Source organism: Sinohyriopsis cumingii, chromosome 1 (genome assembly GCF_028554795.1).
Source record: "Sinohyriopsis cumingii isolate HCF-2022 chromosome 1, ASM2855479v2, whole genome shotgun sequence".
NCBI lineage: Eukaryota > Metazoa > Mollusca > Bivalvia > Unionida > Unionidae > Sinohyriopsis > Sinohyriopsis cumingii.
In genome coordinates this window covers 4,974,545-4,993,624 of record NC_142961.1, presented here as the reverse complement: position 1 = coordinate 4,993,624, position 19,080 = coordinate 4,974,545, and the positions used below count along the sequence as shown (strand labels likewise).

Genomic DNA, 19,080 nt, shown 5'->3' with positions numbered 1-19,080 from the left:
AGAGCAACCGATCCAAATTGGAGCGTTACAACACATAAAATATCAGCCGTAACAAGATCGTCAGGGAGACCAGCAATTTATTTTCTAGATTCGCTAGCGCCACAACGCGGATTTACCAAGGAAGAATTACAAATAATACCGAAAGATACTCAACTACCGCCAGCGTCATTAATGTGAAACCGAATTCTACCTAACTGAGATAATTTTCTTACTCTTGACACAGCTAAATATACTAAATTTGACCAGGAAATTCTATCATCGACGATCCAAACTTGGCCATCCACGGTTAATCCCTGCGACGAGTGTATCGTTGTTGCATATCCAAGTTTCCATGGCGATCTTTCTGCGTTTATCGCGTCATTAACAAGATTAATATCAACAAGAATAATATCGTTCAGTACCAAGATCTTTTCCTCTCCGCAGGGTAAAGTAACACTAATATTTTGTTTCCTGGTATCAGCGGGCCTGTAACACAACGGCACCTGTAATGTTGGAAATTTCTCGCAATGAAGCTTGAATAACATTTCCTGAATAACATCGCGAACAATTTTTCTGCTAGCAACGATCAGATGATCGGGACGCCACAAATTTAGAAAAATATCCATCGGAGTCTCGTCGATTATTCTTCTCATCACATCGCATTGAAACTTATTCGGTTGTAATCGAATTATTTTCTTAAATTCAGTCAGTAAAATATCATCGGATCTATAATCAGCGTCGATTTCCTCATAATAATCAACGAAATTTCTGAGCCATTCGTGAGGAGATTCACCATCAATCGGATCAGGCTGGCCATGATCTCCGCACATTATCACGGCGGTATTTTTCTCCTCCAGCCAGGTCAGGAACGATTTTAATACAACTAAATTTACTGTGCAAATTTCATCAAATATTATAATTCTGTTGATATATTTATTTCCCATACGAGCCGAATCCCACAATCCACCGCTGTATTTGAAATAACTGTGATACGTACAAGAATCAACGTCGCGTTGCCTTATTTCTCGCGCTAATCTGTGAGTTGGAGTCAACACTATCATATCAGATTTCGCAAATAAATTTATCGCTCTTGTTGTTTTACCGCTACCACCAGGACCATTTAGGTAAACGAATTTGTTACGTGAAATTGGGTCAAATGCAGATGCAGCCGTTGATATTTTCTCACATTTATCCCGATGAAATTTATCGCAATCTTCGACATCAGCGTCCTCACAATAATCTAGGATATCTTCGTTTTTTATCCTCCAAGTGCCCCAAGAGCCATCAGTGATTAAATTATCCAGCCTATACTGATATTTCTTATCGAGATAAAACGAATCCGTTGCGACCCTTACCGCGATATCAGAAAATTTATTTATCATCGACAGTAAATTTATACTCACATAAGCGAGCATCGATGATCTCAAATGCGTATACTGCGCTGATTCTCCATCGAGATAGCTAATTACGGTACCCAACTTTACTCCATCAATAATAATATTCTCTCTGTTACAGAATATCCCTCGCGATACCGTATCGGCAATAATAAAATCCATCTCGGCATCGTTGATAAACAACCTAGCGTGTCGGTGTTTATGATCAACGGATCCTCCTTGAGTAAATTTGCCAATTATTTTTCTTCCGATATCTTTCGCGTTTTCACAATCCGTCGGCAAGCATACTTCAGTTTGTTTTCTATACGATATAATCGCCTCGCTAACCGTCAACGATATTAACATTGACGAATCCAGCATATATCTCAACAACACTATAGGGACCCAACGACGCTGCGATAAATGCCGACCAAACCAAATATAACAAATTTTATGTAAATTTTCAGCAAACTCGAATGAAGTTACATAAGCGAATCCGGTCATGACAAAATCAGGCAACGGTCCGTTAATTGCTACCCTTGTCATTTCGTTGGTGGGATGGCCAAATTTAGCAAAATAATCCGCACAATCACCATATCCAAGGAAACTTCCAGGATAGCACGCGCTCATGTCAACGGATATCATATCTTCGAAATAATATTTGGTATTCCACAATCCGCCATGGCCGTATTCGATACAACTAAGTTGAATATCAGTGAGGTATTCGTTTCTCGTAGGTTTCCACGAATTTCTTTCTCTGGCAGCGTGAGCAGCAACAGACGGAACCGTAAAACAATTCGTTAATAACTGATCAGGATTTGACGAATATTTCACCGCGATATTTTTCATAGATTCATGTAATTTTTCATCACGGTAAATATCTCCTCGCGGAAATATAAACTGATCATATCTTTCTTCGCTCGAAAATAACCAAACCGATATCGGATCAGATGCGGCTAATATTTTGATATATCGGAACATAGCATCAGAATTGTCCTTTGCGCCTTCCACGGGATAAAATTTAACAACCCGATCTCGCGGAAATATCATTACCGACTGCGACCACGCATGTGAATTATGATCAACAATTTCGATTGGTACTCCTCGAGATCTATACGGCGACGAATATAATATTTCTCCTGATAGCGTTTTTACCGTGATAGGAAATTTAAGTTTCTTGCTCAACACAGCAACATCGTCAATCGATGCGCCATCAACAACTGTCTTCGCCCATGAATTAATTTTATTCAACCTCAACTGAGTCAATCCAGATCCACGACGGGCGTTTTTCATATGCTCGATAACACGCTCAGCCACGCAGTTTATCATCGGTGATTCTTTCATCGCAGGTAGATTTTTCATGTCAGGATTATTATTTAGCCGATAAATTCCATAAACAACAGCGCTAGATGGATACGCCCTGGCATAATAAGGACCGTCAATTCCCAATAATAATCCTGGCTTCGAATTTTTATCAAAAATAACGTTTTTCTTACCGCCACGCACAGGATCTCGTTTATCGCGAATAATCCAAGTGTCGTCAGGCATTTGTGCAATAAATTTTATTCCAAAGATAAATCGCTCCTCCCTGTGTTCGAATTTTATGTGCTCGATTATCTTTTTGGCCCGTTCCAGATTCATCGTAGCATCAACAGAGTTAGTTTTCCATGTCGACCAAGTGTGAACCGCTCCATCATCGAAAAATTCTTTTTTGGCGCGATCAACCTCAGGAATGATATATTCTGCCTCATCAAGATCAAATGCATCCATTATTATATTTTAGACAAATGTTTAAATTATAATGAATAAATGTTCGTGGATACCAATCGGATCAACAAAATCATGTGACAAATCCTGCAGAGGCGATTATTGTGGTGCTCACATATATGCGATTCGACGTGGCAGTAAAGGACCACAGAGGTGTTTAGTTTGCCAAGTTGGCACTCGAGGAAAGACTCGATTGTGTTTATCCTGTGGAGGGAAAAATTATCGAGAATTGCTCAGATATTACAAAAAGAAATCTTCCTCGATAATAACATGCGAAGAAGATTATATTAATCGATTCAAGGCAAATTACGATTTAAACAAACAGAATATTGTATATGGAACTGAAATCGACGATTCCTGCAATGAAAATCACATACGAGTTTAAATCTCACCCAACCATCGAGGGATACGAGGCATCATCGGATGGTGTTGTCAGAAATACCAGAACAAAGAAAAATGTTGGTAGAGTTGGTAATTCGGGTTATCTTAATTTCACCATCAACAAAAACAAGAAACAAAGATGCACAAATTATTTATGTCACAGATTCGTGTTCGAATGTTACAACGGCCCTATCAGGGATGGTCTTGTTATTGACCATATCGACGGAAACAAACTCAACAACAAGATAACCAATCTTCACGCGGTAACTCCGAGTGAAAATTTACTTCGCAGTAGTAACGTTGGTAGATTTCCAAAATATTCCAGGGCGGTTAAATCAATAAATAAAGAAACAAACGAAGAAATTATATTTACGTCGATGAATGTCGCCGCAAAGTATTTCAGTGTCAATCATGCCTCGGTGTGGCGAGTGGCAGAAAGAATAATCAACGCGACATTTTCATATGACATCGGTGCGTGGATCGAGTTTTCCTATATTCCGATAATATTTGATTCGGAAAAATGAAGATGAAAATTAATTAAATATTACAAAATTAATATAACATGGATGAACAAACCATAAGCAATATTATCGAAGCTATCGATGACCTGAGAAAGAAAAAAATAAATCTTCCCTCGGAGTTGGACGCGAATAAAATCCGATCCGAATTCGAGACGATTGTTCAGGGAAAACTCGAATATAAATACACGCTGCCGTCAGAGTACAAATTAATAAAAAAGATCCAAATTGCCATGTATCAATCACTTGCGACAGTCAGCGATGATCAAATCGAGGATTTTGTTAAATTATCGACGCTGGTAGAAAAAGCTAGGTTGATTTTATCGGATGCATATGAATCAAAAAAAATTACAAGCTCGCGTGTCAGACAACTGAAAAAACTTGTCGATGAGAGCAAGGCCAAGGAAATTTCTGATCCTTGAATTTTCCTGAAGATTTCCGCAAACAAAAAAAAAACAAAAATTAAAAAAATCTTCCAATTTTGAAAATTTCCCCGGTTTTTATTTATTTTTTGGCCTGTTTTTCCCTGGCAGACAGATTCAAAAAATCTGCGATTCTCACGATTTTACCAGCAGATTGATACTTATCGTTTCCCCGCGTATATCAAGCAAATTTCCTTTCTGATCTGTTAGTTTGAAATTTATCCTCGACAATAATCGATTGTGGCATCGCAGGTAAAACGGATTCACTGGTTCTTTTATTATCAAATAACCAGGAGATGCGCTAGGTGAAAACGAATACAAGATGAATCCCTGCTGTGCTTGATTTGACTCTGACGAATCAACATTGTAGCTGCCCTCGACAACATCCGCGTGAAGATAAATCGCGATAACTTCCGTTATGTTAACGATACCTGGCGAGATATGCCGCCCCTGCCCGGCGGGATCGTTATTGTGTTTGAGAATCGATTCTGATTGTATTTTTTTAGTCCACGCGGCATGTAACTTCGGAAATAAATCATCGATGGTATCAGTAACAGATTTTCTCATTTTATCAACATCATAATCGGGAAATTTGAAATTTGGTAGCGTTTCCTCGGTTAAACCAAATACTCTCATGAATTTTTGTTTTTCTCCTGAATTTCTGATCAACTCGAATTTGCTAATAGGAAGAACATAATCGGCAATTGATATATCGTCGACTATCGCCTGAATAAACATACCATGATAATATTCAACATCATTCGCGAGTTGATTTAAAATCTTCACGCGTTTGATAATTTCGCTACATGAGCCTGATTTATTTAGGATGCATTCATGAAAGGATTCCCGCAATAAATTTAAATGTAATTTATGTTCTTGATTAAATTCGTTGATGGTTCTTCTTATCGAGATGCCTTCTATGGGGAATATTTTCCTGTTAATGTGGGTAGCGTCGAAGATTTTCACACCGGGGGAAATTTTAGGAAGAACCAACCACGAGAGAATTTTTTCGTCCCTAAAAGTAAAAGCGAACATTAACATGTTACATTTGTGGATGTTCACGAAGCTGATGGCGCTGTGGATCAGAGTCTTGTGTTTGATATCTCCATACCATCCTTCGTCGGTGGTAAAATCTTCTTTTTTTGGCTCCGGTTGCTCTGGAGGAGCTTCCTCGTACCAACCTGGAATAATAAAATCAGATTTTTCTGGTTTTGCCAGAGGTGCGATTTCAGGCCAACCTAATATGGTCCTAATCGATGATTGGTAAATATCTACCATGTACGGTGATTTCACTTCTATCATCGATGACAGTGTTGGATCGTGCGCAGATATCTTTATTCCCGGGGTAGCATCGCCGGTTATATTTGATATTCTGGTGGTAAATTCCTTACCTAGTTGCTCAATTTCATAACTGCCTGTTGGTATGCCAACGACGATCCAATCGGGAGTTCCATCAGGTTTGCTTTTGTTGGCAAAAACAAGTGAATTGTTTGATAATAATTTGCCAAATGATTTCGATCTAACATTGGGCCAGCTATTGTAGACACGCAATTGTGTTAACGCAATTTCATTGACGCTGATTGGTGTTGGAAAATTGATGCTAAATTCAGGTTTGGTGGAGCTTAACGATATTAGTGTTGTTGTCGGCGGTGTCGTGTTTGTCACGATCTGGGCTAGTTCGGACATTATTAATATTCATTTGTTCAATCTCCGAGTAAATACTGATCATTGCCGAAAATTCTAGATCGGAGATAACGCCATCGTTGAGACTTTCAGAAAGAAGCGATGATAATTTCGAATACGCGTCGTTGACCTTGGATAGTTTATTCTTGTATAGAGACAATTTCTCACTCGTGCACGAGGAGATTTTTTTCGCTACGATATTGAGAACACCAGCGATTGTTGTTGTCGACGAGATTATTATCGTTGCAACGATTGGCACTATCGTTGTTACCGCGGATAAAATTATTCCCGCGCCGGCAACTACCGCGGATACTGCGTACACAGCGACGTCAATGATAACTAATCTACGCTGGTATTTTTTTATTTTTATCTGATACTCGTCTAGGAGCTTTTTTAGCGAATCCTGCCATGATCGCGCCTGATTATAACGGTAGTCAGATGCGGTCATTTATTAGTTAGTTTACTGACTAATTATGTGACGCGAACTGGGTAAATATTCGATAATTACAACATAATCGGCTGGTTCTATCGTGGTTCTATCTGGTGGTTCTAGCGTAAATATTTCCGGGTGATCTGCAAGTATCAAAATATTTAAAAATTCGTCGTAGATATTATAAACTCCGGTTATTATCTTGAATTTTTTCACGGAGAGAAAAAATATTCGATATACTCCATTAATTGGCGCGGTAAAGCTAAATGTGTTATTCTCGGGTGTCCATGTACCTTTTTGTACCTTTACCACAAAGGGTACATGGCAGGGAATATTTTTTGTTTCTACCTCCGCTGGTATCGAAATACGCGATAATCTTCCAAGATTCATTGACGATATTTTTGTGTTAATATCGCTAATTTTTATAGTTGCGTCGAGAAGTTTCGCGTTAATTTCTTGAATTTTTCCGTCGTTCACTGATACATCTAACTTTTGACGCGCTAATTCACGCACTACGTTAATTTCATCGTTAATTTTTTTTATTTTCTCATCTGTCGATTCACGCGCCGCGTTAAACCCCTTGGTAAATTCGGGAACAACAACATCGCTGAGTTTATTAATTTCCTCGCTGATTTTTTTGTTGAGATCGTCGATTGTTGTTTTCTGACTCATCGCGATATTTACTTCGTTAATTTCGCCATGAATACTAGTAATTTCATCGTTGATGGATTTTACTCTCTCGATGAGATCGCTGTGTGTAGTTGAGGAGGTATCGATGAACTTTTTTATATCCTCGTCGAGTTTTTTACTGAGATTTTTTGATACCTCCTCGAGTTTTTTAAGATCATTATTTAGCTTGCTAAATCTTTTTGTCACTCTGTCCTGGAAATCATCGGTTGTTGCCTTATCGGACTTTAGAAGCATCGCCGCTGATAACTCACTATTTTTTTGTTTTATATCCACGAGATCGGCCTTTGGTGGGAACTCCGCGATAATATCGGCGATATCAGCGATAGATTTTAATACCATCTCAGATTGGCGAGTAAATTGACTGATATGATCGTTATATTCTTCTCGCTTGATTATATCAGTTATTTTAACATTGCTGGTGTGTAATCTTCCCTCGGTATTTTGAAAAACAGCAACTTCGCCAGGATCTACTTCTGACAGCGATAGGAGATTGTTAATATCACTCTTGGTTGCAAATTTTGATGTATCGATGTCGCCTGTTTCTGTTTTTTCCTTCCTGTAGAGGGATCTACCATAAATGTCAACCATGATATTTATCTACGGCGTATTCAAATACAATTTTGTGATACGGACCGGATGATTTTGAAATTGCGTCGAGGACGTTAATTGACTCTGAACCGCATATTGGTGGATCCGCTAATGTTTGTGTTGGAAGAGTCGAATACCAAATCGGAAGTTTTAGTTTTGACACGTAGTTGATAAATTCATTTGGTGGTGCTAATCCATATGAGTCAAAATAAACGACTTCGCGAGGATTAATCGCGTAGGCAACCCAGTGCGTGCCAGGGCCGGTATTTTTATCGAGATTAATTATTCCTGTCTCGGTAGAGTTTGGTTTGTCTGGTAGTTGATCTCGCATAAATACACCTCTGAAAAATTATATTTTTTTATTCTTTGTTTCGCTAAGTAAATCTAAATTTGAATAGGCCGTGCTAATCTTAGGCCGGATCCGTACGGGGGGCGTCTTAGATAAAGGCCGTTTCCCTTTTTTTTACTGTATCTCCCTCCGGTAACTTTTCGCATTACTGTGGAGCCTAATTCAGAACCTAAACCTCCGAGCGCGCCTAATCCGAATGCCTTTCCAATCGCCGGAAGAGCCATTTTCGCTAGCCCCAATAGAGCAGCAGGGAAAATACCGCCCGTTTTGACCATATCTCTGATGGCGCCTATGGAGAGACTCACATGAACACCGGAATTTAATGATTTGGCCTTGGAAAATCGTTCACGTTGACCTCTAGTTAGTGATAGTTTGTTAGGCCCACCGTGAATCTGATCGTTTTTCAGTGTTAATTTCATACCGCATCGCTTTGATATCGCTGTTTGGAGTTTTTTCATCTGACCTGGGGTCAGAGTTACACTGACGTGCTCGTATGGCATATTAATAACCGCTTAGTCTAAATTTGGAATTTGTCACATATTCTCGACAGGAGCATCGATGACTCTCATTCTGCCGCTAATGCCTTCCAAGATCATTGTTCTATCACTGAGGATTACCGCGATGGCTCTTGCTGCTCCGGCTGTGTTAATTCTAGCTTCGAAATGGATATCGACAACGGATTGTTTTACCAAATCGAGATGCTCCAGGGAAAAGTAATAGATAGGATAGCGAGTATTAAAATCCAACTGTGATATTTGCAATCCGGTATCGATATTTTGATCGCGACCCATGAAACTTAGTAATCGATGATATACGCGGGCAGTCGAATAGTTGTCAAAATCAATCGATATTTCCTTCGATGGTTCTTGTTGACCGTTTATTCTCAGTGATACATTTGTTGCATCGAAATTATCAAATATCATGTGACTGCGATTTTGATTATATCTATCTGCGTTTTGAAGGGCAACAAAGATATGTCTAGGTGCCGAAGCGCCCTGTTGTGACGCAATTCGCCAGGTAAATATTCCGTTGATATTAACATCGCAGGAGTCGGTCATCGTTGTCAACCAGGACATGACGGATTTTCCGCCTTGATTCATGAATGATAATAATTTTTCTTCCTCGAGCATCGATGGAACTATCGCTGGCATCCACAAGGTAAATTTAGTTAGGATTACCTTGCCTGCATCACCAGGATCTCGCCAGATGGCTTTGTCACTGCCGGCAGCGTCTCGAACGAAAGTTATCGTGTGTTTTGCTCCGTAAATAACTTTTCTGAAATGCCTGCAAAATCCAAAAATGTGAGATAGCGGAATTGCACAGGAAAATCTTCGTTCATTTCCCCTTAGCATAGCTCTTCTCGTGGCAAATCCAAGGTTGTAATCGGGATTGGGGCCGAGTATTACATCGACGTTGGTGGCGGCGGCATTACCAGCGAGATTTTGCGGTCTGCCCATAACATACGGGGAATGGTCCGGGTCATTGGAATTATCCTTGGCGAACATCATACTAGGACCGGCTGACCTGGTAAAATCATCCGAGTATCTCGCTAGGCCTATAATCGTCGTTGCTATATCAACGTTGTCCGTAATTGATTCGATCTCTCTTCCGTCGATCATGTAAGTGACGCTCTTGAATAATGCCATGATGCCGTTGTTGACAAACCCAACACTATAATCTGCATCGTAGTTGGTATTATCTTCCTTTACAATTCTCCCAACAACCTCGATATATGCCTCAGATGGAAGAAAATATCTTGTTGTATCGTGGACTTGAATTTCCAAGCGATTATTTGTATTTGGGTCAACTGCGTCGTACGAGAAATACTGGAAATCTCGCACGGATGTATCCCTACCTACAGGCTCGTCCATGTCAAACACTTCATTTGACACTTGTGCGAACATTTATTATTAAGAATATCATCTAAAACGAAGACCGCTGCCTGAAATGAAGCTTGTGTTAGCAACTTTATTTGCTAGATTTGTATTAGCAACTTCATTTGCGAGATTTGTCTTAGCAACTTCCTGCGCTATATTTGTCTTAGCAATTTCCTGCGCTAGATCGTTTATTTTTTTATTTGCCGCGTCGTTTATGACTTTACTGACTTCGGGTGGCATTTCTCTGGTGATGGGTAATTTGACGGGTTGTTTTTTGCGCACTAAATTTAATATTTTACTTTTGACAGCATTGAAACCCTTGCTGGCCAAATTACCGATACCAGAAATGGCAGTCTCGCCGATCTTTCCTATTGCTTTTAATCCGAGCTGTTTGATCACGGGTCCGATTTTAGGTATTATTCGCGTAACGAGACTTCCAATGATATCACCGAATCCATTGCCGTGGATATATTTGTACACGGGCAATCTAGAGTTTACTATGCGGACCTGTTTGGGTCTGCGCTGATGTTTGTGAACAATCATGTTATTTCAATTGTGTTGTTTTAATCGATGAGTTCATCAACAAGTTCCTTGTAAATGTGAGAGTTAATGATGCCACCGCGGAATAACCGCTGACAAATATCTGAGGCTTCGTTGATTACTTCGCGAGAGTTATTTCCGGCTCGTTTTCCTCCGATTAATACCTCGAGGCGAGATACATCGTTGACAACACTGTCAGGGCAAACGGTATATCCGCTTCCTGTTTTTGGTTCTGATTCATCTGACGATAGAACTGGCGAATCAGACGACATTGGCGAATAGATTTGTGGAGGTGAAGGGGTACCCCTAAGTGCTTTACCCTCGGGATGAATACCCCATCTTAATTTGGGGGGAAGTACGGGACCCTTCCAGTTTGTCAGTTCGGGGTCGAAGGGGGGTAATGGTTCTGAAGGGAGGCGGGGTACGTAGGGCCTGACTACCGTAGAAGCATCTCTAGTAGATGGTGGACTTTTTGTCGCTGTCGCTATTTCTCTCGTAGATGGTGGACTTTTTTCCTTTGCCGCTTTTGTTAATTTGTATTTATCAACCTTCAATAAAAATTTTGCAAAATTTTCATCATTGTAAACTATCGGTTTTCCTAAACTACCAAAATAAATTATCGCCTGCCAATCAATTTCTCCGACTTTATCAGCAATATCTTTTCTCAAAAATAAATTTTTAATTTCCTGAGAATCATCCGCAGCAACTACCATTTTTTTAATATCGTCATCGATTAAATTCATATGTTCTTTGTTCAAATAACTATCTGCGGGTAATTTAGGATCAATTATTAATGAGCCGTTGTACACAGATGGTTTATATTCGCTTGGTTGAGTTACTGATTCCTGATCACTCTGATCTTTTTTCTTTTTTGATTTTCTCTCCTTTTTCTGAGGTGGAGTTCTTTCTTTTGGTCTAGCTCCTAATTCCTGTGGTTGAAAAACTTCTTCCTGTGGTTGAATATCCTCTTCCTGTGGTATTACTTTTCTTCTCCGTGTTTTAACTTTTTCTTCCTTCTCCTGTTGTCTTCTTTCTTTCGCTTTCTTCTTTTCTTCCTTCTCCAGTTGTTTTCTTTCTTCTGCTACTTGCTTATTATATCTTTGTGTGTCTCTTGCTGCTTCTAAAAATCTCATGTAACGCGGATCCGTTACCATACTCGCATGTGTTTTTCCCGAGTAAACTTTATATACCATGTTGTACCAATTATCACGAGTTCCGTATCTTTTTTTTCCTATTGCAGTCAAATATTCATTTCGATCGCTAAAATAATTTTCTGCAAAATCGCCAATTTGATCTATGGTATACAGTGCCGAGAGCGGTCGTGATATCATATCCCATCCCTCATCGGTGAAATTTTCTCTTAAATTCTCGATATTAAACTTCCCTTTTATCATTACAGGTTTTCCTACTTTAGGTTTTCCCTTGCTTGCTCCAGAATCAATTGCAAGTTGCCCCTGTTGTGCTGCTGCTGCTATTGCTAATCGCTCGGGTAATGTTCGTGATTGTTCCTCAATACCTTTCAACATGGGAAAAATTCCCTGTTTCCTGGTATCTGGATCTTTTTCGTCACCAAATACAACTTGCTCGATTGTTCCGGTAACTGGCTTCAACCATTTCGATGATACCTCGGAAATTCCATGTTGTACATCTTCGTAACCACGAACATTTCTCTTGAATAATTGTTTTGTCGGGATAAGCTTCTTTAATGCCGCTAATTGCTCTCGCGCTAATCTGGCAGAATGAGGCTCTCCAACTGTACTAGCTTTCGGACTCATATTATTTTCAAGTATATTGTTTTAATGCGAGGTAAAATTAGGATCAGCAGCCAAATCTTTGCAAACTTCATCGACACCAGAATAAATTTCCCCCCCCCCCTAAAATCGTTGTCCAAAATCAATGATTTTTGCACACAAAAATTGCAGTCGGGAGTGAATTTACGCAAATTAATTTTCGTAGGAAGGCTTATTTTTGAAATCTGAGGCTTCTACGGAGAAAGTTCTCGTAGGAAGCTTTATTTGGTCTGGAACGTCTGGTCTGTAGAACTTCCCTGCTGCTACCACCTACCCACGAGAAGCTACTGGCAAGCTTTCTCACATAACAACATTGGCTGAATCTGAGACTCGAGCCGGCGCAGACAGAGGTGAGATGGCAGTGATCCTTAACGGAGAGCGCTTTAGACCACTCGGCCACTCGGGGCCCCCCATTAGTGTGTTGGACCATTTAGACATGTTTCTACAGTAACTCACTCCAGCAATTTTCAATGTGTTAATCAGCGCATAACATGTTAACAAAAATTAAAATATCTTCATTTTTATAACGAAAACAGCAAATAATTTGACACAATACACAATCTGAAGCATTACACACACACACACACACACACACACACACATATATATATATATATATATATATATATATATATATATATATATATATATATATATATATATATATATATATATATATATAAGCTACACTTAAAAAGGAGCTGTCCTCAAGTTATTAGGAAATGTCTGAACTTCTTTTTATTGATGCAGTTATGCATCCATTAATCGCAATGAATACAATGGCGAAACAAATCCATTCAAATCGTAAGTTTTCGTTTTCTTAAGATCAGAGATTTGCAGTATTGCTTTCTGAAATTTGTCGGATGTTACCGCTCTGTGATGTTTCTGTAATACTTCAGCTACAACAATGTACACTGTATCAATCCTCACATTAAGTGTGTTAACTAAAATAAAAAATCTCTTCACTTTCGTTCAAAACATTCAATAATTTGACAAAATAACTATTATAAGGCTTCTTTTTTTGTAGAAGTGATTTTGTAAATGGTTGATGTCATAAATTTAATGTAGATTTCGGAACTTTGGTTTATTGATGTAGTAATGAGGCAGTTAATCACACTGGTACATAATGGAGTAAATAAAAACAGTGCAGATCAAAGGTTCTTGCATAAAATATGTAATAAAAAAATAATCTACTGAGTTCATGAGCAGATACAAGGAAATATTTAACTCGGGAAATATAAATATTTTATATTGACACGAGTGACAATACAATGATTTCCGCTTGACGAGTGAACTATTTCCTTATATCTACTCAAAACACGTAGAATTATTTTATTTCGATACCCACCCAAACCTGCCCCAGTCGGCTGCCCAGGTGTATTCCTGAGAAAGACACTTAGCTCCAATTTCATCGGCAATTCAGTTCCGTTACAATAAGATCATGTAGGTTTGCTTTTGGATTAACTACAGAGTTGGTGAAAATATACATATCATGCAGAATCCATTCACAGAAAGTAATGTACATATGCATATATGTATGCACATTTGCAGTCCTGCATAAATATATGAATATGAATGCGGTATTTTCAATGATTACAATATCTGCTAGATTTGGTTTCTTTTCTTTGAAGATTCTGAAAGCCGTAAAAAGATACCGGGATTCTCATTGTATATATCTGATCTTAAACCAGACGGCGATGAATACAGAGGAAGCCACTGCTACACTTATACTACTATTGACCCACCAGTGGTCACGGACAATACATTCTCATTCACAAATTGCACCCGCCATGGACAATTTGTGATTCTGTACAATAAAAGAGACCAAACAATGCCAGAAAGTGAAAAGACGATTTATTCCAAGTACCCACATTTACAGCTGAATGAAGTTGAAGTGTATGTGGATAAAGGTAGGTACCATTAGTTATGGTGTATCTATCAGGCATTTATGCTACGTAATGTGTATCAAAACTAAATTCGTCTTCGTATCAATACGTTCACGAAAATAACGTTATACTTTCTTCACGTTTTCGTTTTATGACAACAAAATACGATAAATGACGATAAAAATAACCCGTGGATGCAAAAGGACACAATGTTCTTCTATCATAAGCATAACACCATTAAGTGAGTGAAGTTCACTGACAAAAAAATCTCCACTCCAGACCGAAAAAAGTAACTTTTTCTTCTTTAGGTCATTCCTCATCGCATAAAAATCTATACTTCTTTTGAAAACATTTTCTTTTAAGACCAATGTATTACTTCTTTTCTACTGACAATAGATAATAGTTTTACGCCGCCATTTCTGTCAAATTATTGTGCAGTATTATTATTCAGTTGATATTATCAATCGATTTGTGGACGATGACTGACCTGCAATAAATGTACGTTACGGTGCCGTAGTTATGGCGCAAAAATGTGTTTAGTCTCAGCATGCAGTAACAGCTACAAACTTGTATAGAGATTTCATCAAGAAATGATGCATACCGTCAAATATGTTTACAACAACAACAAAAACACACATACACACACACAAAAACCACCTCAGCAAAGCATACACATGCTTAGAATTCTTTCTTATCGATTCCATGACCTTCGGATTGCATAGTACACACATGAACACACAGACCTAGCTACCTTCGGCGTTAATTAAACAATTTAGATCCTTGCAAGCCACTTTCGACAATATACCCTTCTGAACGACGAAGAAAGATGTTCATGAAATTACACGCACGCGACAAAGTACAGCAATACGGCTTCATATAATCCGTGCGTTTGGCTCACTGAAGTACAGTTGGTATGGAAACGAAATGTTTCGTGTTATACACAGTTTTTAAAGCCATATAAAACTTTGTTCGTGTGGGGGGGGGGAGCCTCTGATGAACACAGTTAGTGTACAGAAACAACATGTGGTGTATAACACAATCAACGGAAATATCTCCTTCAGTATGAAGTGTGAAATTTAGAAAGAAGGAAGTAAAAGGTACTATCAATAGTTTCGCAGTACTTTGTCGAGTATGATCACTTATTATTATCATTTCTTAAAATGGTTGTTTGAATTCTATAATTAGAATGTTCGGCCGGAACCTATGGTCAGGATTGTGATCAGATGTGTGGTTCCTGTCAAGCAGAAGTCTGTAACAGGAGTGATGGAAGGTGTCAGTGCCAGGAGGGATGGGAGGGAGACACTTGCAAGAATGCCAAGATCATCACGGCAATGACAACGTCAGCAGCAGGAACTAAACCGCTGTCAGTAACTACGATTGCCATGGAAAACACTTCAAAACAAGGTATTCTTCTGTTTTGCTCGCTTGTACCACACTGCACAATAACTTCTGATACACTCAACCCCAGCTGTAGTAGCTTTTAACAAATGTGCATCTAAGTCTTTAGGTTAGTATTTATAAAATAATAATAATGACAATGACTTTATTTAAAGCACGTGATACACGATGATTTAGAAACAATCTATCTTGAGGCCCTGATACCAAGGGATGGATATATATATATATATATATATATATATATATATATATATATATATATATATATATATATATATATATATACCCACAGAGGCACAGATGCATACTTATGCATACCACCATGCCTATACAACACTAAATTCACTTTCCTTTCTTTCTTGTCCCCACACGGACACTCGTTCATATATATGAAACAAACATAGCATGCATACAATACGCAATAGAAATACAGTTGTTTTCATACTTACTCAAAAGCATATATATATATATATATATATATATATATATATATATATATAATCAGCAAGCCCGGTAAAAGCGGCCAGTAAAATTTAATGTGTCCTTGGTAAAGTTGAGCTTGCCACAAACATAATGTCTTACTTGAGTAATACAATAAGAGAAAATGGTATATTTTTAAAAAATTACGTTATATTTATTACAACTATTATTTCGTTTGTGTCTCTGTTGGTACCTTACAACCATCTGCCAATAGTGAATGTTATCTTACAATATATATGTAAATAATGCTCGTAGATAGATATTTAGATTTGAGAGATTCAGAATGCCGATATAGTTGGAAGAGTTAAAGTAGACATGTACATTTTATATGGATAGGTAAAAAAAAGATTTTTATAATAGCTACATCTTTAAGTGAGAGAGAGAGTATTAAAACAAGACTTAATTATTTATTTATCCTCACAACTTAAGGATTTGTGAACACCTTTTATCCATTTGCTTAACCTTATCATGTAGTCACCTTCAAAATCGGTGACAAGAATGAGAATATTTGAGGATCTGACTTTTTGATAAATGATTTGAGAAGACTTACGTTTGTCCGTTGAATTGTTTGCCAAGTAAGAAACGCTGTCTGTGGGTGCCATATTTACCTAACATCAGTCATTCTGATAGTTATTCAAATAACGTCTGCAAGAGAAAATGCGTTACTGCCCTTGACATTAACTATAAGATGGAAATGACATGTACAATATATGAAAGAATCTGCATTCAGAATAAGAATGCGCTACAAATAAACGCTAAACAAAGGTGTTGATGTATGTATTGTGGCGAGATCACACGGTATAAAACGTTCAGAATATAAAAAGCATTAGGAACTGATCACGGTCCGTTTTCGATAAGTTAGTTACCACAGAAAATTTAAAAAAGTGATCGTAGTATGTAGTGTTGCTAAAGTAAGTGTGTGTGTGTGTGTGTGTGTGTGTGTGTGATTTTAAATTTTAACGTAGTTTTAGCAACTTTACAGTCATATCGATTGGATGTCTGCAGTGTGGCAGTTTATAGTAATGTCTAGCACTGGGGCTTCATGTCGCAGACATGTATCATCATGTCCCACACATTCACATTCTCCTGACACCAGGCTGACCAGTCCTTACATTAACCTCTTAATGCTGAGCGCCAAGCGAGGCAGCTGTTAGTACCATTTTGTCAAAATTAAAAGTCACTAGGCCACTCATATTTTTGCGCATTCTTATCACGTACAGAGAAACATTAGCATTAAAAGTAAAAAAAAATTTTAAAAATGTTACACTAGGGAGATTTGTAGATGTTTTAAAAATCGTTACAATTTGTGGATCAGACAAAATTGGTAATGTTTTCAAAACATTTAAATCATTTCTATATCAGCCGAACTTGGGGTATTATTTTAACAAATTATAAGCCATCCTGGAGATGGAAACAACTGGCGAAACCATGAATAAAATTTGATAATCGTTATTGTTATATAATCTGATTTCTTTTGCATTTAATAAATAATAAGCTACATTAAATTTGTGGTTTCATAAAGGTAATAATAATATTTCAGCAAATTAACATGAAAACAACATTGTATATATCTAAGTATAACATATTTGTGTACAATTTAGGACCAGAATAAGTTAAAGCATTGTTGAAGAATAATATTCATATTTGTGTACAATTTAGGACCAGAACAAATTAAAGCATTGTTGAAGAATAATATTCATATTTGTGTACAATTTAGGACCAGAATAAATTAAAGCATTGTTGAAGAATAATATTCAAGAGACTAAAACTAATAATAAAAATTCCTAACGTAACAAGATATACACCACTATTGCAGAAAAGATGCAAGATCAGGGATTACATTTTATTATGTTAACATTAACAATTAACAGCGGCAATCCTGATAGCCTGATAGTTTAAACAGCGCAGTATGAGGAAGAAATACATTACTTATTTAATGATGGTACACACTCATTGGTATTCGCCAAAATTTACAACAGGACACAAAGAGCTCGCAAAGCTTTGCAACCTCAATTTATAATGACTCAACAAATACAGAAATCGATTTGTATAGAGGACAAAGTCCGATTTAAAACTGCAGATGCAGCAAACTGTAGCAGAGTCAACCATAGGATAAGTAAAACGCTATGTAAGCATGCCATTATACTTAGATTTTGCTGGCTTGAAAAACGTTGCAAATCGCAGAACGTAGAGATTCCTGTTGTAGACGTATGTCCTGTTGGCTGGTTGATAATACATAAAGCAATCTGTCAACAATAAATTGTTGTATGGCTGTATTTTATTTCTTTTAAATAGCTGACAAAACATTATCTAAGACATCTTACTATGATCCCGAAAGTTATGTTGTTTACATCGATATCAATCAATTGTGCAAAGAAATTGTAGAAATAAAATATATCAAATACACTATTTGAAAATACGATTAACAAAACGGTCTACCTACCTACCATATTTCGAGCAAACAAACAAGTGAAAAAAATATATTTCCGAGCAAGAAAATCTAAATCACATTGATAAACGTTGCAAGGCAGGCTTTGTTGACATTCCAGCATAACAAAAATACAACAATGGATATAAATAAATTTTGCCAGTAATACATATATTCTCAAGATACATTTGAGCTGAAAATGTCCCAACGAAAAAATGCAGATAATACACACAATACATTAAATCTTTTAAGAATGAGAGCCTATCAAGAAGCAGTGTTATGAAAGAAAAGAGTTTGACAACACGAAACCTAAGAGTTTGGTGAGGAAAAAACATTAAGAATTATAATTATGTATCTCAAAAATGAAACAAGAGAAGGGGTTAACGATTTGCCAAATATAAATTAGGGATAATACAACACTCATCACTAATCAATATACACGACTTCCGTTGGAGCAATCTATTCGGTTACTTGTCAACCGATACATTTATAAAGGATAAA

The 19,080-nt window shown here is 37.6% G+C and overlaps 1 protein-coding gene across 1 annotated transcript in view; it reads left to right on the top strand.

The window, feature by feature from the left end:
* Positions 1-19,080, top strand: part of LOC149806343 (uncharacterized) — a 204,096-nt gene that overhangs the window by 43,426 nt on the left and 141,590 nt on the right. The window contains exons 4-5 of the mRNA XM_089951805.1: positions 14,019-14,297; positions 15,459-15,677. Coding sequence (XP_089807931.1) covers positions 14,019-14,297; positions 15,459-15,677 — 498 coding nt within the window. The remainder of the gene's footprint in view (positions 1-14,018; positions 14,298-15,458; positions 15,678-19,080) is intronic.